Source organism: Protopterus annectens, chromosome 4.part0, assembly GCF_019279795.1.
Source record: "Protopterus annectens isolate FY-2018-M chromosome 4.part0, PAN1.0, whole genome shotgun sequence".
In the NCBI taxonomy this organism is placed as follows: domain Eukaryota; kingdom Metazoa; phylum Chordata; order Ceratodontiformes; family Protopteridae; genus Protopterus; species Protopterus annectens.
This window is the reverse complement of record NC_056733.1, coordinates 736,783,629-736,805,887: the sequence shown is the minus strand read 5'-3', so window position 1 is coordinate 736,805,887 and position 22,259 is coordinate 736,783,629. Positions and strand designations below refer to the sequence as shown.

At 41.6% G+C, this 22,259-nt stretch overlaps 1 protein-coding gene across 1 annotated transcript in view; it reads right to left on the bottom strand.

Annotated features, from left to right (window-relative positions):
- Positions 1-22,259, bottom strand: part of LOC122799562 (thyroid adenoma-associated protein homolog) — a 672,025-nt gene that overhangs the window by 397,172 nt on the left and 252,594 nt on the right. Inside the window, exon 15 of the mRNA XM_044068695.1 lies at positions 1,909-2,075. Within this exon, the coding sequence (XP_043924630.1) occupies positions 1,909-2,075 (167 nt within the window). The remainder of the gene's footprint in view (positions 1-1,908; positions 2,076-22,259) is intronic.

Genomic DNA, 22,259 nt, shown 5'->3' with positions numbered 1-22,259 from the left:
AACGCAAATGTGGAACTTGTATGCTTTGTGATTTTATAGATGAATCCAGATTTTTTTTAGGTATCCTGACACCAAGTATTCATGGCAGTTAAGGGTTAGGGCAGATTGTAATACTCACTATGTTGTATGTGTTACCCATTGCGTCGTATGTTTTAAATTTTATGTAGGAAAGACTAACCGTCACCTTAGGGAAACGATTAGAGATCATATTTATTGCATTAGGAAGGGACATGATTACAGTAACCTAGCAAAACACATCCTTTCAACAGGGGATACACATCCTTTTTCATTCCAGGTGCTGCGCATTCAGTTAGAGAATATTAGAATGGGAGATATTGTAAATAACACTGAAAATGCAAAACTTCAATGGATTTTACGATTGGGGGCACATCATGGATCAGGGGTAAATAACTGTGTTCCCCTTAAGCCAGTGTTAAATGATAAGAAGTTAAAATGAGCTCTTGACTTTTATAAATGTTCAAGTCTTTTTAAGGGCTGTATTATTGTTAATTAGTTTTAACCAATGATAGTTTTGGCGGGATTTTTGTGTTTTATGATTGGTGTATTGTTAACAGCATGGTATATTTAAGTTTGTTTTAGTGTCATCATTTGTGTCTGATGAAGTAATGTGGAACATTACAAAAGCACTTACACCTCATTAAACATTTGGATTTTATTAGTGTTCCTTGCCTTCCATTATTTTGGCTTTTTGTTCCAGAAGGGTATGCTTCTGTGCTGTGATTAATAAAGTACAGAGTAAACCCCGGATCTACGGCACAGAGAGATAAAGCCATGACTGTGATCAAGACACCCCAGATCAATCAGTGGCCTGGGAAGCTGAAAGAGCTAGGGAAGGGTAAACAAGACATAGGCAACCTACATCAGGTCATTCACATGGGAGAGAGGGTTGTGAAGGCTCCTCACCCTTTGGCGATCTGATGCTTCAGGAGAGTGATCTACCCCATTCCTCTGAGAACAGGCTCTGGGGAGGGAAACCGGTGGGTCCACCCAACTCAGTAAGACAGTGGCATGTCCAGCATACTTCCATATGAGAGGCACAGGCAGTCTGTCCACAGTGATGCAGAAGCCCAGGCCATGACTACAGGGTGGTGGAGATGGGTCAAACAGCTAAAAATGCCCTACTAGCTACAGGTATAAGGGCTCCAGGATTGTCTCTCACTTCACAGGGATTGAATAGTCTGGGAACAGTTATTTCACATAAGGAGTGAATTCGGCCAATGGATCATCGGAAGCTGGTGATCAACAGACAGCATGGTGCCAAAAAGAAAAACAATCAATTAATAAAAAAAAATGAAAATAAAGCATAGAGTACAGGGTGGACAAATATCCTGGCAAAAGAAGAATCTGTGAGAGAAAAAAACATAAAAAGGCATTTAAATATGTTGCACTCATGATTAGGTCCAGTTCCTGAGTAGTGCTAGAGGATAGACTGATAAACATAATTTGGAAACTCAAGGGACCAAACAGAAATGAACAGCATGGTCAATGTTACAACGGCCTACAGCCATATCCTGAAAAGGGCACTATCAAGGTCTTGATGCATCTTTAGAAATGGATGTTGCTTAGGCAGGAAAATAATTAACGTGCCAGGTGGTCTGTGTTACTTAAGTGTTTCTGCAAAGTATCAGCTTATCCAGAAGGGTAATGTACTACAAAATAACTACTCCAGCTAGGCTGTATGATATGGCAACAATCACAGTTTCCTAAGAATCAGAACTGCAGCTTGTCACTTTTGTTTGTTTGTAAGCTGGAGAGGCGAACTGCTCAAAGGACACTTTTCAGCATGAGATTGGGGGCACAAATGCATAATCAAGACAGTACCTAAAATATGTAATACGTACTGTAAATATAGCTGTTGTCCCTCTTCTTCTGATCCAGCCAACTTACCGTGTAGTCCCTTTGCACCTGCGGCCTGCAAAAGATCTCCACGGGCTACATTAAACTGGTCCTGTAGCTCACGAAGAAGGTAAGCAATAAAACTTACAGCCATGCAAGGTGTTTCATGAAAGTGTTCCCCTTCTGCAAGAACCTTTCTAAGGATGCAGTCATCAAATCTGCAAATAAAAGTAGGAAACAAAATAATGAGGCAATCCCAACAATTACACCCCCCCCCCCACAAAAAAAGCTGCAACATGAAGTGCACAAAAGTTGACAATGAATTGACTTCTTACACACTGAATACATTTCTATAGTTGTTGCACAAGACTTAAACTTCTACCTGTGACACAGTATCACTGATGTCCAGGATCTCGGAGCAGCATGCTTTTGCCTCAGTCTCTATCACACATGATTTGTTCACTGCAGGTCAACAGGTTACAAAAGAAATCATTGTGTGGGCAAGATTTAAACATATGTGAAAAATGATGAATACAGTTGCACTTAACATTTTCAGAAAAAAAACACTAACAGAAATCGACTCACTCTAAGAAAATATTTTCTTTCCAGTGGCTTGAAATAAACTAGTCATACATGCATGTTACCTCCTCCTGGTTAATGAAGAAAAACATGAGAGATGATGAAGTATCTGATGTACTGTGAAAGTGTCATAAAATGAGTTTAGTTGGACAAGTGGCAATTTAATTTGGATGAGTACATAACATTCGAGGCCCGACACACAGCAATTCAAATCCTATCGAGTCCTGATAAAATAAGTTTTATAAAAAAACAAATGGATAGATCCCATGTGATTAGGAATGTACAGGCCAATGATCTAGCAAATAAAACAGTCAAGGAAATGTAAAGTAAGAAGAGATTTGCAACCACAATCACCTCAAAAGCAAAGACTGCAAATGTACTTGAAAGTGGAAGAAGAAAGACGATATGGACTCTTTAAATCATTTTTTATATGAAGAATTTTGTCACTCCCATATCCCACATAATGGGGGATGAGTTTCCTACACTGTGCTACATAATACACAGCTTCACGGTCGCTACACATTGGAGGAAAGGGGATACTGATTTAATAATTCCATTTCAGCCTTCTTGTTTTAGCTCTGAGCCCCATTTGGTTTACTGTTTTCAGTTTGCCGTCCTACTTTGGTACTGACCAGTGGAGACGGAGGAGCCAGAAAGGAAGGCACGTGTTGAAAGAAAAAAAATGGCAGCATGAGAAACAGAGACATGCAAAAAATAGCTGCTGGATAACTGCAAAGGGACAATGAGAAACTGTCCAAGAGAAAACAATTCCATCTAACTGTAGATGAGGGAAAAGTGTTGAAAGCTGAACTTTACTCAAGTCCCTTTAAATGAAAATCGGAGGTAGGATGCGGAAGAGAAGGACATCACAAGTGAAGTAGTTAAGGAATCACAAGGGGTATGAATACAAAACAAAAGGAAAAATCAGACAGACAACTATAATTAAAAATGTGGTATGTTACTCAAAGAATGTGCATTTATACAAACTCATTCTGTGCACCATGTTAAGTACACCACCTGTCATTTCTGTGATTCCTACAGTCAAAACATGATAATGACAGACGGCACATGGATGAGTAGCATTCTCTATGAACAGTACACCAGCACAAAGTGAACAGCGTCATATTATGTTCACAGGTGCTGCAGATTCTATGAACAGTACACCAGCACATATAGTGAATAGCGTCATATTATGTTCACAGGTGCTGCAGGTTCTATGAACAGTACACCAGGACATATAGTGAACAGCATCATATTATGTTCACAGGGGCTGCAGGTTCTATGAACAGTACACCAGCACATATAGTGAACAGCGTCATATTATGTTCACAGGTGCTGCAGGTTCTATGAACAGTACACCAGCACAGATAGTGAACAGCCTCATATTATGTTCATAGGTGCTGCAGGTTCTATGAACAGTACACCAGCACATATAGTGAACAGCGTCATATTATGTTCACAGGTGCTGCAGGTTCTATGAACAGTACACCAGTACATATAGTGAGCAGCGTCATATTATGTTCACAGGTGCTGCCGATTCTATGAACAGTACACCAGCACATATAGTGAACAGCATCATATTATGTTCACAGGTGCTGCAGATTCTATGAACAGTACACCAGCACATACAGTGAACAGTGTCATATTATGTTCACAGGTGCTGCAGATTCTATGAACAGTACACCAGCACATACAGTGAACAGTGTCATATTATGTTTACAGGTGCTGCAGGTTCTATGAACAGTACACCAGCACATATAGTGAACAGCGTCATATTATGTTCACATGTGCTGCAGGCTGAAAAATTCCATAGCATGACAGTATTAGAATAATGCAGCTGAGAACAATTACTTAATAAAATATACCATGCCTGGCACACTTTATTAAGATAACATTCCTTGCTGCACTGTTTTGCCATCATGTTACACAGTGATTCAGAAAACATTCTCATTTATTAGGCATGACTGCAGAGCTAGAATCATTACTATACTATGCTAATGGGGAATCAGAGATCTAGTGTTGCCAGAGATACCACAGGTGGGAGTTCAGCAGATCACTATGTGGGATCAGACAGGGAGCAGGGACAGTACGGTTACACTAGCAGGTTTGTCTGCACTACTGAGAACTGCATTGCTGGTTGTGTATTTCCTGATGTGCAAAGACAGTTTTCTTTTCATAGCACTAACGATGCTTCTAGGGGGGGAATCAGTCTAATCAGATGTAATACACCAAAGTACAGGTGTGTGGTTTGATTCCCACAACTTACTTGACAGAGACCAGCACTGACATAGTTATGTAATGTCTCTAAAATGAGCACCATCCTGGGGAGGGGGTCAAATGGATGTGTGCTCCGTGCAAGTGGCTGCACAATGCAATACGACCACAAAAAAGTTTTATCCTATTGTGCTGCACTCTTTCTGAACAGAACAGTGTTTTCATATACCATTCTACTGATTACCAGTCCTGCTACATGAGCAACAACATTCAGTAATCCTGCCCACAATGCAGTGCTGCATAAGGCAGTGGTGATCCTGGTTGTGCTATGTTTAGTCTGTACTCATGTCAGCAGTGCAATTCATAAACACTGAACACTGATCACTCAACTGATAGGAAGAGACATTAGCTTTATGAATGTGCAACTTTGTACTAAGCACACTACTGTCAGGGAGATCACCAATGTTGCGTCAGTATGGTGTGTATTTAAGTGGTATCCTACTGTCATGACAGCAATATCAGGGAATGTTTTGTTTTTTTGGTAAGGGTGGAACACAGTCTGGGGAGCATCTAAATACCTCAGTCTATCCCACTGCAGACTGCATCTCTACACAGACCTCTGTAGTCAAGGGCAAGAGAGTTTCATAAAAATCTGCAGCTCACAGCCTATGCATGCAGAGGACACCTCATTACCATGTACTGCAACAAGGAGGATCCAACTGACAGATTTCTCAAAATGGAGGAAGTACTGAGGTCACAAATTTGGGAAGTGACTGTGTGTAGTTGTGGTTGTGGTAGCAGGTTAGATTGCACCACAGGGGCTGGTGAACAAATAGCCTATTTCTACCACACAGAAGCAACACATCTGTTAGACTGCACTGATGGTGCCGCTCAGTTATGCAAACACAGCAGCATATGAGGATGAAGCTGTATTTTCTTGTAAATTTAATAACTGTTGGTTTGCAGGTCTGGTCACATACTGTACGTATATCAGACTAGCCTATGAACAGCTATTATTCTGTTTCTGAATTACAGACAAAGATAAAAGACAAAACAAATGGTGGAAAGTAATGTTGTTAAATACATGAACCATAGGATAAAAAAGGCAGTTGCTTGTTGTACTACTAGATAGAGAAGTGGATGCTGTAGCATAACAGAAATTAAGGGCCATACTGTGCAGCAACTGGGATATGATATGTGGTTCAGCATATATAAAATACAGACTATGAAAGACAGACTATGAGAAGCTGATGTGACAGTATGCACATATAAGAGGAGCCCAATAAAGATGAACAAAAAGAAGGGAATATGTGCCAGCTTTCAGACTAACTTGTGAAAGTAGAGGACACCAGGTATTTTCATTGGTGTCTCGAATGCCCACAGCGTCAGATGCAGAAAACAGCACAGGCTGAGGAAGAAGAGGATAACAGATTCAGGAGTAGGATTAAAATGACAAAAGAATAGGAACCACAATCATACCAATTCCTAAATTTCCATCACTGAAGTGGAAGGAGCCCACACACAAGCTGATGATATAGTCAAAACAGATAGGTGGATATCTACTTCAACCTGAATCACATTTACAGGAATAATACTAATAAACATCTAGTAAATGCTGTATTTAAGATGGACTTAGAATAAGTGAGGTCCCCATCCACACAAGAAAATTCCTATACTAGCCCACTTCACTGTAGAGGAGTTGGCAGAGACCAATGAGGCAGTAGTAATCAATCCATGATTTGGCTCACAATCCCTGAATGACTGCCAACAAGTTCCAAAAAGACAGAAGCCAAGGATAAAGCCCAGTCTCTTACAGAAGAACAATGAAAAGCATTATGGAAGGAACACACAGAATAGTGGGAGAGCTCTGTAGATGAACCTAGAAGGAAATGATGAACGAAATGACATCTTGTACCATGGGAATTTGAGAAAAAGAAGAGGAAACAAATAGTCTAGCTACAGAAATTCAGCTTGCAGTGCCAAAGAGTGCTCACCTCCTACTCAGAAGTGGATTAAGTCATGCTTAAAGCATTTTTTATCTTCACGCCGAAGCTGCACTTTTCATAATGGCCCTTCACTTCCATTCAAGCCTCGGTTCAGGAATCTATTAAAATTTATCCTAAAGAGGCAAAATGTCAACACCGACTGTAGAACACGTCACTGAATATGGTCGATAGAAGCACCATTTTACAAGTTAAAGTGGTCAAAACGGCACTCGTACAAGACTAGCAAATCAGTATGAAATAGAATAAAAGCACTTTCCTAACTTCTGCTTTTTATAAAAAAAAGAAAAATCTTAATTTTCTGTTTTTCCATTTTTTTTTTTTTGGTTGCTCTCAAAAGACTGCGAGACAACCATTGCTGGTGGTAGAGGCAAGCAATTTTCATGAAGGGACTGTGTTTCCTGCATCCCACCCCATTAATTTATTGTTATTAAATTCAGAAGTTGCTACAATTTCTGGGGGAACAGAGATTTCACTTTATGCAGTGAGTAGCACAGCAGCACCACTGCTGGAACTTTTTTTTCCTGTTTTTTGTATGTTTGACCGTGTGTGTCAAAAACCAGGTTCTGAACATCTGTCCTTTAATACAATGTTTAACCACCATCATAATTAGTAAATACAGCTCAAAAGCTAGACTCTCAAAATAAAATAACTAATCCATAAACAAGGTTATTTATTTATATTTATTTATTTATTTTACATTTGTTAACTGAGTTAGTCTGGCTGAGCTTTTGGTTCATTTTCAGCAGAGACCCAGGGAGAAAAGCTCCTCAGGACTAGAAAACAATGTATTAGTAACAATCAGCTACAGGATCTTACAAGCAGAGACCTGGAGAGAAAAAAAGCTCCTCAGGCAATTCAATTATACAGAGTATTAACAATTGGCAAACAAGTATGTGAGTTATTACAAAAAAGGTTTTAAACAATTAGCAGAAGAAAATGTGACTAGTTACAATATTATTAAGCTGCTTACAGCAAAACGAGTTAATAGTTAGGCAGATACTTATTTAAAGTTATTTTATTTAGGTTGACTATTATGTGGACTGGTTGATGGGTTTAAAATGGGTTTCCATAATCTCTAATGGATGTTTGGTGGTACAGGTCTCTCATTGGGTAAGGAGATATTCAGATTCTTCATTGATGAACAATTCACTCTAGGATATGTACAATATTCTATGTATTACCATCATTTTTCCCTACATTAGTATCTACTACTATCCTCCCTCTGCTACAACTCCCCAAGAAGACTGAATATCTCATTGATCAGGGCCTATCATTTCAATGGCAAAAATGAAAGTTAACAGACTTACCATAATGACAAATCTGAATCGGCACTTCTATCCTCTTTTCAGCTAGAACCAAAATCAGCATGACTCGGTCAGCTCAAATGATGAAACCTTCCCAGCCTAGTAAGCCCCTCCCATTTACCCACAATGCTGCACTGCTCAGGACCCTATTCAGATTTTTGAAGTCCACGTGATGTAGAGCTTAAAGCCACAAAATTCCAAGTTTCCAAAAAACTAAATGGTAGAACTGTCAGGTCTAGGCTGGGGGGGATGGAGAGTGTGTCACATATAGAAGCTGCAACTGCCAAGTCCATGTCTATCATTATGCTAAATATGTAACTTTCATAGCTGAGATTGGAGTTACATTCCTTTTATCATGATGACAGAGTCTCAAGTTAGCATTTTGGGTGGTTCTGCAAGGAAGAATGCCTGAAATTATGGTGGTACTAAAGGAAGACATGAATCTAGAGATTACATCTACCATGCAGTGTCTTGAAAAAGTATTTGGCCAAGTCCAAAGAGCTGCTGCACAGATATCATCCAAAGATGCATTTCTGAAAAATGTTAGTGAAGTGACCATAGCTCTAAGAGAATGAGCCCTCGGCTGTGCTAAAGTCTTGTAATACTTGTCATAACAGAATGTCACACAAATTTGTCATAACAGAATGTCACACAAATTGAAGAGTTATTTGGGCATGTCAGCTTATAGGATTTTAAGTCCAAATATCTTACTTGTGTAAGAAATAAATCAGGAGTCTTTTTAATTTGTGGTCTGCATTAAATATGTCTCTGATGCAACTTTAGGAGTAAATGATTAGTTCTCTTAGAATCTGTCTTTGTGGAACATCAGATATGGAGGATGCATTGACAAGCCCCACATATTAAAGATTCTCCTTACAGAAGTAACAGTTATAAGGAACTGAGCTCTCCAGAAAACAGATTTTAGATCTGCAGTGACAGTTGGTTTGAAAGGATGCAGATTTACACTGCTGAACAGTTCACAAGTATTGAGGAAATTAGTTACTTGGGAGGCACAGGAGCAAACAGTAGAGTAGTTGATTGGGATCAATGTAACATGACCTTAAGGGATAGATGTAGGAAGAAAGTGCCATTTGGAAAGGTTTGACAAGATGTTAAGGAAAAGGAGCTGGTGCCCCTGTTGGAAATTACAAACTGCATACAAATGCACTTTGATAGAGAAACTGAAGCCATGACTATAAACATGTGAAAAATACTGTAAAATACATAGGATTAGAACAACTTGGGCCTCCACTGAAAACAGGCTCTTCCAGGCCCAGTGGACTATCCCAGTCATCAAACTGTAACAAATAAAATAACAGTAACCCAAAATGGAGAAACAAGTCAACTTACTCTTACACCTCTTCCTTGTAACAGGTCATTGAGCAGATATAAGGATCTGACTAAACTTTCTGCGAATGAAGAGTCCCTGGCCATTAATGGAAATGAAAAATCTGCAGTTAGACAAAGGGAATGTATGCCCAGGTGAGGCTTGTCAGACAGGTGCAAAAGTCGTCTCTGGCTGCTCTCAGACAGAGAAGCTTGTCCAGGAGATGAGCAAAGCAAGGGGAACTATATTTTCCAGGGCCAAAAGGAAGTTATTAGAATGTATATGGCCTTCAACAACTTGACCTTTTCCAGGAATTTGGAATGAGAGGAAATGGGGAAAAGTGTAAAGGAGAGCTAGGGGCCACTTGCGGATGAATGCATATCTAGGGTGACCTCTTGAACAAACAGTAAGGGAAAAGAAGTTTTTGTATCTTGTGTTGGTCGTGGATGAAAGGAGGATGCAGCATTGCTGGAATAACTGGGCAACTGTTAGGCTGCATGACCACTTGGGAGGCATCAGGTGGCAAATGCTTAAGCAGTCTATTATGGAATTGGCTTGTCCCAGGATATGGGTTGCAGCGAGAAGGTGATCAGCAGTAAAAGAACATTCCCAAACTCTAACAGCCTCCCAACAACTGGAATAGGAGCGAGTCTCCTCCCCTTGCTTGCTGATGTACCATAACACTGTCATACTGTTGGTGGGGATGACATTCTGAAACACCTACAAGTGAGAGAGGGACCACCCTCATTTCAAGCACACTGATATGCAAAGAGGCCTCACTGTCTGGCCATGTCCTTTGGATCATCTGCTCTTGATAATGCCAACCCCACCCTAGAAAGAATAGTTGTGCAAAATCTTACCATAACCATAGATGTCCTTCTCTTCTATGTTGCAGTACTCTAAACTCTTGGGTTTTCCTCTCTTGCTACATGAACACCCGGCCAGTATATAAAAGCTTCTAGTCACTGAAGGTTACGTGGGACATCTGACGTTGGCCAAGGGAAAGTGGGACATAAAAGCGACGTCTGCACGTACCAGACCTCAGAACTGAGTGCCTCAGTCAGACCCCAGTCCCAGGATAACTGTACAAGTCCAGTGCCATCCATGAAGGGACAGTTTAACGGATGGAGGGAGGGAAGGAATACTGCAACATGGAAGAGAAGGACATCTTTGGCTATGGTAAGATTTTACACAACTATTCTATGTCCTATTCTCATGTTGTAGTATTCCAAACCCTTGGGTGAGTGCCAAAGCTCAAAGGAAAGAACAGCATGGAGGCTTGGAACTATTTTCTAGAAATCCATGAAGGACTGCCCTGGCAAATCTGGCCCTGGATTTGGAAATGTAATCCAATCTATAATGTTTGGTAAAAGTGCGGACAGAGGTGCATGTTGCTGCCTCTAAAATGGAAGGAGTGTCCAGTCCTTTAAAGAAAACCCCAGATGAAGCCATAGCCCTAATGGAGTGCCCTTTAATCTTAGATTCTAAGGGTTTTCCATGGTATGTATAACAGAAAGAAATTGCCCTGGAAATCCAGGCAGAAATGGTCTGCTTTATCACTGTTTTCCCCTTAGCCCTGGAGTGAAAGGAAACAAACAATTGGTCTGATTTCCTGATAGACTTGGTCTTGTCAAGGTAAAACCTAAGCTGTCTGTGCACATCACGGGAGTGTAAGACTCTCTCACTATCACTCTAAGGATGAGGAAAGAAGGTGGGAAGGTGAATAATTTGGTTTAAGGATAACTCAATGACCACTTCAGGCATGAAGGAAGGGTTGGTCCTAAGAGTTACTCTGTCCTTGTGGAAGGTGAGGAAAGGGGGAATAGCCATGAGGGCCTGTAGCTGACACTCTCCTGGCTGATATCAAGGCTACCAGGAGTACTGTTTTCCAAGTGCAATGTTTTAGACAGGCCATAAAAGCTGGTTCAAAATGGGCCACTGTGAGCATCTCTAAAACATAATTCAGGTCCCATGGGGGTGGGACGGGTTTCCTGGGGGGGGGGGGGGTCGGAGATGTAGCACTCCCTTTAGTAATAACTTTGCAGGCAACCGAGATGCCAAAGGAGGGTCCAGAGGCAGATAAGCTGAAATAGCAGCAAGGTGGGCATTAACAGAGGAGTACGCCAACCTTGTTTGCAAGAGTTCACACAGGTATGACAGCATCAAGGGAACATCACCCTGAAAAGGTTCCAACTGTCTTTGTAGACACAATATGGAGAATCTTTTCCATTTAGACAAATAAGATCTCCTAGTGTTAGGTTTCCTGGCTTCCTGCAGGACCGTGAGCACATCCTCAATGTAAAGGTGTCTGTAAGGAATCAGAATTCTATCACCCACAGATGAAGGTGCAGAGATTGTAGGTGGGGATGGCTTAGTGATCCCTTGCCCTGTGTGAGAGGGTTCACTCTGTGAGGTAACTTGTGGTGACTACCTGTGGCTAAATGCAGAAGGAGGGGGAACCAATGCTGTCCTGGCCAAAAGGGAGTCACCAACAAGATTTCTGGTTTGTCCTGCTTGATTTTCAGTAGGACTTTCTGAAGAAGTGGGAAGGGGGGGGAGATGCATACAGAAACATTCCCTTCCAAATAATTGAGAATGCAACTGTTGCCCTTGCCAGAGGACTGGGTAGCCTTGTGCAAAATGATGGAAGTTGTCTGTTCACAGGGGAGGCATACAGATCTATCTGAGGAGTACCATTTGTGGATTATGTCCAAGAATACATTCCTGTGGAGCATCCATTCATGGGACTGTGACATGTACCTGCTGAAAGTGTCTGCCTGGGTGTTCTGCTTTGAATGGATATACACTGCCTGCAGAGTGACTCCCTGTTGTGTGGCAAGCTCCCAGACTTGGAGAGCTAGTCTGCATACAAATAAGATTTTGCTCGCCCCTGCTTATTCATACTGTAGTGTTGTCTGTGAACAATTTTAATGGGCCCTGTTTCAGCGCATGCTGGAAAGCCTTCAGGGCCAGAAGAATTGTTCTCATCTCTCTGATATTGATATGTTCCTGTTTGACGGAGCCTGATCAAGTGCCCTGGACTCTTAGGGAACCCATGGCTGCTCCCCATCCTAGATCTAAGGCATCCATGTACATCTCCTGTACTGGCAAGGGAACCTGTAATGGAAGTCCTGGGTTGGAGGTCACTTGATTCATCTACCAGACAATCTCTTTCCTGAGACAAGGTAGAAAGGGGATTTTGTACTCTAGGGGATGAGAGTTCTGTGTCCATATAGACCTTAGGTACCACTGTAACTTTCTCATGTGGAGCCTGGACAATGGCAACATGGGAATAGTCAATGTCATATGATCTAGAAGTCTGAGGTACTGCCTGGCAGTCAAAACTGACTTGAAGGACAGAGCAGGTACTGCCTTAAGTTTTCCACCATTTGAGGTGGCAGAAAGGCCCTCATGACATCTGTCCTTATCCTACATCAAGGAATATCTGGTCCTGAGATGGGGTCAGGTTGGACATGGGGTAGTTTATCTTGAAACCCAGTTCTTACAGGACTGATATTACTGCTTATAGATGGTGTAGCAAGAAATTTGGACAGTCTGCCTGGATTAGAAGATTGTGCAGTTAACAGAATATTTGAATCCCTTGAGTGCTGCAGTAGATAATCACTGGTGCCAAGCACTTGGTGAAGACCCTTAGTGCTGTAACAAGTCCAAAGGCAAGGCAGAGAACTGAAAATGTGAGGAGCCCACAGAGAAGTGTAGGAATCTCCTGCAACTGGCCCTTAAGGGGATGTTCAGGTAGGAATCATTGATGTCCAAGGTGGCTAGGAATCCCAGAGCTAAAATCAAGGAGAAGAGGGTCTGCAGAGTGAGCATTCGAAAGGTGGATACTTGCAGGAAAAGACTGAGGTGGGAAAGCTCTAGGATTGGTCTCCAGGGACCATCTTTTCTTGGAACTAGAAGAATCTGGAATAGAAACCATTTCCCTTCTCTGTCATAGGGCACACTGAACTGTTCCTTGGGCAACAAGGCTGTCTATAACTGGCTGAAAAAGGGGAAGCTGCTCTTTGGGTGGCTGTGGAATACCCCTCAAGGAAGGTGTTGTGATCCAGGTCATGAAATAACCATATTCTATGATGGATAAGACCCACCTGTCTGAGATAATGGTTTTCCAAACAGGAAGACAGAGACAGTCTTACGGAAAGGGGGTTGGAATTGAGAGGTTTGTTCAGTAGTGGCAGGTAGTCACAGACCACCTGCCCTGTTCTGAAACTGAGGCTTCTGGTCTTGTAACTCCTTCCCCTTCTGTTGTCGAGTTTTGAACAACTCAGCCACCTTTGTCCCAAAGAGGGCAGAGTTATCCATAGGTGCATCCAATAGTTTTGCCCTAACATCAGGTAAGGGCTGTAACCATAGCCAGGGATATTAACTGAAACTGATCAATGCTATGGTCTGCTACAGGGTATTTGATAAGAAATTTGGTTGCCTCAGGGACCTTGCAGAATTTGTCAGGCATTCAAGGGACAGGGAGCTGTGAATCAGGATTCACAGGGGCTGTATTAAAAGCATCCAGAAAAGCAAGTAAGACTAGAGATGTAGCTAAAGCAGCAGGAATGTCCATTTGTAGAAGTTCATAGTATCTTTTCTGAACTTCTGTCATCTCAGTGGAATCTCACTTAAAGAACTCCCTCATTTTTTAAATGGCTTCCTCAAAGCTGAGATCCTCACCTGGAGGATCTGTGTCAGCAGAATCTTCCTCTGGGGAGGCGTGGTAACGGGGAGACATATGACAGGGAATCCTCTTTAGAGGAGTCAGGGGAGTCCTCAGCTTCAAGTTGAGAGATGTCTGGAGCCTGAGGCCAAGGGCTAATTACCAGAGGAGCCACTGGGAAGGACGAGGGAGAGGCAGGCCTAAGAGCCATAAAACCATTGAAGAGGCTCTGAGAAAATGCTCTGGCTGGCTCTGTACAGGAGAAGAAACATGTTTAATTTTCTGTTTTCTTTTCAAGGAAGGCCTAGAGGGCGTAGGGGCCAAGGTAGGCCTAGGTTTGCTAGTATCTTCAGTAGATGAAAGGACCTATTTGGGCGGCCGGTAGAAGCAGAGATTCCCCCTAACCATCGGTAGCCAATGTCTGCAACACCTCTGAGGACATGCCTTCTGCTCTGAGTCCTGTGGCTTCCCCAAAGGTAGTTGCTGCACTCATATTGGCAGTGACTAAACGTTCCTCCAAACTAATGTTAGCCACAGGATGGACGTCGGGTGGAGGATGTGCAGCAATGGATTCAGGCCTAGCAACTTTGGCCTTTTTCTTAGGTGGCTCAACAGGCTGACCAGATGGCCCCTCCATAGCTAATGCTAAGAGCTTAAGGTGCTGATTTTCTAAATAAATATTCAAGGCATGCAGACGACTGCATATGGTTTTAGGGACGAAGGCCTGACAGATGGAGAAGGACTTATGGTCATGCGTAGGCCCTAAACAGAAGAAGCAAAGCTCATGTGCGTCCTTAAGGGCGATATGACGACCGCACCTACACTTTCCCTTCCTGGATGGCATGCAGTGACCTAAAAGAACAAAATGTCCCCAACAGGGTACTTATCTTTGAAAAGATGATCCGACGGGTGGTACGGCAGGAACAGCTGACATTCGACTGGTGGCAGAGAAGTTCTGAGGTCTGGTACATGCAGACATCACTTTTATGGCCCATATTCCCTTAGCCAATGTCAGATGTTCCACATACCCTGAAGTGACTAGAAACTTTTGTACACTAGCCAGACATTCAGACAGCAAGAGAGGAAAACCCAAGGGTTTGGAATACTGCAACATGAGAACAGAAGGACATCAGGGATATCCAAGGTAAAAGACACTAACTGAATGGGAGGGGTTGAAAGGGTCTGCCATGAAATGGGCAGGGTTCTATCATCCACCAAATTAGCCGATCCTTGCACTTTCTGAAGATTACAACAGGGAAATCTAAATGATCATGCAGCCGATTCCACTTAAATATAGGGTCTACTGCAATGCCCTTATGTGGAAACAAGCATTTGGAATCATGTAAACTGAATCTGCCACAAGGCCCCAGAGTTCTGAGCTAAAAACTCACTGAAACAATATAGGTTTGAAAAATATCAAACACTACTGAATGAAGAGGTGCAACTCTAGGGGAAAGAAAGAAGGCTCGACAAATCAGACAATACACTATGCATATAGTGAATATGATTGCCTGCCTGTACATGAACTGGGGCTGAAATAGCAACAGCAGGTCGTCCCTGGAGATGAGGAGACTGTCCACAGAGGGATCTGACAAAACCAGTCATCAAGATACAGGAAGAACCTATTTCTTCACAGAATATGATGTGCTACTACTACGGTCATGCACTTGGTGATCACACTGGGGCTCATAAACAGAAATGGAAGAGTTGAGAACAGACCGTGACTGTCCCCTATGCAGAAGTAAAGCTTCCTTTAAGATTTCTTCATAATCTTTAAATGCAGAGGCGCATCTTGGAGGTCCAAAGAGTATATCTAAACTCCTTCTTGCAGACATGTAAGGAATGACAGCACCATTACTATTTGAAAAGCTTCTTTTAGAGTATACAGATTTAGGCTACTTCATGCAAGTATGGGCCCAAATCCTTTGTTTTCTTTGGTACCAAACAGAACCTGAAATAAAACCCTACGCTTTGCTGATCTAGTGTGATCTCTCCACAATCTGTATTACCGAACCCCAAACCTAACCATACCCCTCACAAAAACTTTATCTCTAACCTTAAGACTCAGCAGCATGCAAGTACACACACACACACACACATACACACACACAAAACCCTAACCCTAATCCTACCACACATACACACAATACTGAAATTCATTACTACCCCAGGCATCCCAACATTCTGGCACACTTGCAATTTTGTAATAGCGGTGCTCATGACTCGATATTCTGCAATCAATTATTTGACTTTAACTTTATTTATATGAACCCTCTCTATATATGGGAACAGTTTGTTTCATCAAGTGAATTGTGTTTGAATCATATGATGTTATTACAATTCAATGAAAAGTATGGTGGTTGTATATGTGTGCACGTACACACACACATTATATATAACCAGATCAACTACTCATGGAAAATATGTTTTAGCTGGTTAATGATGGGAAGTGAACACCCAATAAAAATGGCAGGTGTGTGAGCATTTCACTTAACAGCAGTGATGTCAGTTAGTCCAGTACAGCTACTTTATACTGTACAGGGGAGTTTATTTTGCACTGAGGACAGCTGGCTTTAAAATTTGCAAAAAAAAAAGGCCTTCACTGAAAGAATACACACAGAAGAACCAATTTTATCTACACTTCTCCAAATATTAGTCCTGAAAAGCTGTCCCAGCACACCCCACTCCCATTTTAATAAACAGCATAACTGTTTCACCTAACTATTCACTCTACTCCAGATAAAGTCAATATCAGAGTGCTACAGTAGGTATTATGCTGTGTGAGTACTGCTATATGGAGCAAGTGGCTGCCAACAAGTAATATGATGGTATCAAGAAAAACATGCAAGAGGCATCCCTTCTGTGTACAAGTACTGTATTAAGCAAAGGTCACTGTAGTACAGGCACTCACACATATTATATAGATCAGTACTACAGACACACACACACACATCTTTTATATATATATATATATATATATATATATATATATATATATATATATATATATTACGGTTTACCTTTAAAATGTCATGGTCCACTTATTTGACGCTCAGATGAGCGAACGTCTGTTTTCAACAGTTCAAATTAGCAAACGACAAAATGCAGAACTCATAACAGCGAATGCTAGTAGTGTGCATTCACTGTTGTGAATTTGGCATTTTGAGTGGAGATCGCACTACAGTGGGGATTGGGATATGTACCCTTTCCCTCACTGTAGTGTGATCTTGGAGTTAGTATATATAATTAGCAGGGGATGTGGAGTGCACAGGGGGGCTTACCCCCCTGCATAACAGTCACCAGAGACATCCAAAAGTGATAGGTGCTTCACACAGTGTCAACTTTTTTTGTGTACCAGGTTCACTCTTCTTAGCATTTGGCTTTGCAGTTTCTGACATTTCAAGTCGGGTAAGTAAAGAGTCGCACAATTGTGTTGCGACATTTTAAAGGTAAACCGTATACACATATACACACACACACACACACACACACACACACACACACACACACACACACACACACACACACACACACACAGGTGTCTGCTTCAAACCATCGAAATCCACTTCGAGACAAAAAAGTACAATTTGTCCATGGTGGCCAAGTTGTTCCTTTCCCGGGCATCATTTTTGATGATGTAACTGTTCGCATAAGTGAAGTTTCTCTTTTTGTCATTTCGATGAAGTGGATTTTGATTATGTAGGATTTTGACAGTTTGAAGTAGGCCCACACACACACATATATCCTATTCATGCCATCAAGTGAGAACTAGGATAAGATTAAACTCAAAATTTTGTTCCACAGGTACTTGGCTCCTAGAAAGTTTCTCAGTTAATAAAATGCAATAAACAAAGCAGTGGATACAACACAGCAGCACAAAACACAACAGCACAGAAAAGTGCTCTACACTTTGCAGGAGGGATTTCAAACGTGTTGCCCTCAAGCCTTATGCAGCCCTTACACCACATTATTTTGAGTGAGGGAAATAACTACATTATATTCTTAGCTGTGCAGTGTTTTTTGTTTTGGAGACAGTGACCCTCGGATGAGTACACCAGCTCTCTTGCAGCTGTCATAGTCATCCGAGTTTGAGATCTCTGCTTTGCAGTGAAACTAAGTTTTACATAAAATTAAACAATAAAAGGGGTTCAGAATAATATGAACAGCTTCATGTTTTGGTTAATGGCACTGGTAATGAATGAGATTCTCTACCTTAAATTAAACACAAGCATTTTAATTGTGACATTTCCTGCTAATAGGATTAAAATGACTATGTATGTAAAGGTGACGTCTGTTGCTTCTGAGGAAGGGGTACAGCAATGAGACACAAGATAAAAGACAGAGGGTACCAAATTGTGATGTGAAGACAAAAAATAATCTAGAGACCACCAACAAATCAAGTAGGAGAAAACAGATATTCTGGTAATGGTGAGCAGACAACAATTAAGACCAGAAGACAAAAACTGTCAGCAAATAGTGACTGAAGGAGTACAATACATAGATGAAAACAAAAACAAAACATTAACAGTTCCATAATGCACACAGGGGAGAAGTGAAACTGAAAATAAAAGAAAATGAGATGTGTACAAAAAATACAGGTAATTTCTGAGTTATGATACACCCACTTGACAAGTCAATAAGGACACAGGCAAACCAACCAAGGTCCAGACATGTCGTTGTTCTGCAGAACATGGCCCTCATCAGACCCATCATTGAGTACAAACAGAGGTTCCTCACAAAAAAAAAAAAAAAACTTTAGAGGATATAAACATGTCCTATGTGGTCCACCTCAAAGACTTGTTCCCGTACTCTGTATCCTACTGGCTACTGACAGGTAATCTATGCCTGGCCTGCAAAACATCCTATGATCCACTTTGATGGGTCTGCTGCACATATGCAAAACAAACGCTATCAAAATCACCTGATCTAGGGGTCTAAACCTCGTTGGTGGGGTAGGTATGTGTCTGAGAGATTAATATTTCTATGAAAAAGGCTTCCCAGCCATGTCTAGCAGAGGTCTTCCCTAACCAAATTAAAGTGCAACTTTGACCAGTCAATGGAGAATCAGAAAGTTACCCCTGGTCAGGCAACTATATCTCTAATAGAGATAGCCTGTAAAATGTATGACCACTAATGCCCCAGTTTACATATAACCCATAAAATAACCCTAGAGTATCAATCTGCCAGATATATTTGGAAAGCTAGGCTAAGATTAAAATGCCCCCCACCACTACGGGTCTTTAGCCTAGTAATCACCTATGAACCAATGCACAATATCTATACACAGAACACTGTTCAGTTCAATAAATAATGGAACTTACAACTATTCTTAATGCCTGAATGGGAGAAACACAAAGGTGAAAAGACTTAAGTTTACTAATGTCCCCAGGTTCCTCTGTCCACTATCACTGGTGACCGTCTCACGTACATCCCAGGTCATAGGTACACACCAAAAGTGAGCTCACAAATGAAAGAAAATGCAGTGAAATAAAATGCAGGTAATGGACAGCTGTCCAAAACGTCCAGGTAAACACTGAAGAATGGCATTAACAAATGTTAACAACTTTGCAGTAGAAGTATTGGGAAATCACTTTCTGCATGTGCAGCCATGCATTCAGCTATATTCTGAAGTGATTGATCAGGGATTACAGTCTCAGTAAGAACAGACAACTGAGAAAGCTTCATACTCATTGGCAGGAGGCTGGAGAAAACCAAATTAACTGGATGGGAGGTTTCTCTGAGCTGGATATGCACTGAAACTGCAACTGTTTCTCTCTGAGCAGCAGCCTGTGTTGAGGGACACTAACACAAGGGACTCTCCTTCCTCCAAACGTAAGCCAGCCAAATCCATTACAGAGATCACAGTATTGAGCCCAACAAGTAAAACGAAATAAAAAATGCCACTACATATGTTTTGCAATCAATGCACGTCTACATTAGTTGTTGCCCTGGTTACCATGGGATAGTATTAAGTTCAGGCAAAAGTACACTTTTGTCAATGGCAAGAGGGTTGGGAGTTGGTATAATGGTTAGGGTGTTTGCAAGGCAAAAGCAAGGTACAGGGTTTTGTTCTTACCTTTGGACGGGAAACTGACTAGACTTAAAATGACCCACAAGGGCAGCTAGCTTAGTACTTACCTATGAACCTATAAGTGTTGTAACATTCATCATAAAGTTCCTTAACTTCCATCCGCAACTTTCCCAGTAGATAAGGAATGAAATGGAGGGGTCAAATTACCTTCTAAGTATTTGAAACTTAAAGTCAAGAACACAAGTAATAAAACTAAAATTCTTATTAGAGCCAGCATATAATGCCCCCTTTGGGATGAATCTCAACAGACATATCAAACAACTAGAAAGACATCTACCTAGATATACATCTGTGCCTCAGAAACCACACAAAGGCATTATGATACAAAAAAAAAAAAAAAAAAAAAGAACATTCTTCCCTGCAAACCAGGCCACACATACAAAAAGCCCCAAAAGACTTTGACAACATTTAAACAGCCTCAAACTAGGCAGAAAACCCATCCCAAATCCTTTCCCATCTGAAACCAGGTGGGGAATTACAACACATTCTACAAAACACTTCATATCCAGTACTACACTTAACTCAAACAATAATAATCTGTACCCAACCTCACCTAACCCCTGCCAAGGCCATAACTCCACACCCCAAATCAATGTAACAACCATCAAGACAAATCATCAAAAAGTACTACAAAAAATGAGCAGTTCACACAGCCTACCTAGATCTTGCCAAGGCCTTCAATACCATCCCTCAAATCAGGAATCATAGATAGACTCACTAAACTAGGCATAAACCCCTATGTGATCAGATGGGCTGCCAACTGGCTCACTGATAGAATCCATGAAAGTAGCAGACTCCAAAGCTGACTACTGACCAGTTACAAGTGGTGTCCTACAGGGATCGGTTCTAGGTCCTCTCCTGTTTGGTATCTACTTCACTGAAGTTCAAGCCAACACAAAGGGACTCTGGCTGACCAAGTTCATAGAGGATTGCAAACTGGGAGCCATTATTGATTCTCCAACTGATGTAGACATTCTACAAAAAGTCCTCACTGACACCAATGACTGGTGCCAGAACCATGGCCTTAAGCTCAATGCCAAAAAGTGCACTGTCATTCTCTTTGGGAAAAATTCAGTGTCCATGAACTACGACATAGGAGGTAGTCCACTAAACACCAAAGGTGTGATAAGAGACCAGGGGACACAGGTTGACAGCAACCTCTTCTTTGATAACCACATTGCCACTGTAGTCAGAAAGTCCTTCTATGTGGCACATCTCATTACAAAAGGTTTCTCGTCCAGGAAGAAAGAGGTCATAATCCCTCTCTACTCATCCCTCATTAGACCTATTATAAAATACAATGCCCCATTTGGTATGTACCTCACTAGACACCTACAACAACCGGAAAGGTCACAAAAATACCTCACTAACAGGATCATAGGCCTTAGACACATGTTCTATACGGACAGACTCAAAAAACTCCAGCTATACTCTGTCTCTTATCGCCTACTTAGAGGCGAGCTCTGCTTGACCTACAAAGCCATGTCTGACCCAGAGCTGCTAGATATGCTGAACCTAAAGAAATCCCAATTCTTCCATGCCACTCGCTCCAAGGACCTTAACCTCATTACCACAATAAACAGAACATACTGGAGGGACAGGTTCCTAACCCAGAGACTTCCAATACTCTGGAACAAACTTCTCATTCACGTCAAGCAAAGCACTTCACTGGCCCTCTTTAAGAGAAATCTTGACGAGTGGGTGGGCAATAGAAGTTCACCCCTGGGATCACTTCAGTGACCTTGCTTGGCAGGGGCACTGCGAACTAACTTTGGGCGGCATGATTCCAGGGAATCTTCTTGGTCTAGGCTTATATAGGCTCCTGGGCCATTAGCCTAGTACACAACTATGAACCTATGAAACCCACAACAGCAGTTCTTGACAACCTGCCATCCAAATACCTCAATGTATCCCGTGACACCATTTACTACCCTGTATCTATCCTAATTAACAGATCCATTACATAAAACCACATCCCAGCCCTATGGAAATCTTCCTTCATGATCCCATTACACAACATTTGCACATCCACAGAACTTCCCAACTACTGCCATACAGCAATCCTTCCTCCCTTCTCCAAGGTACTTGAAAAATGCACACATTCCTAGCCTTTCCACTTGATAATCAATTACTTTCTCCTACCCAACATGTCTTTTGATCCCACCACAACACAGTATCTTCCCATAATGCCTTTCCTAAGTACAACCAATCA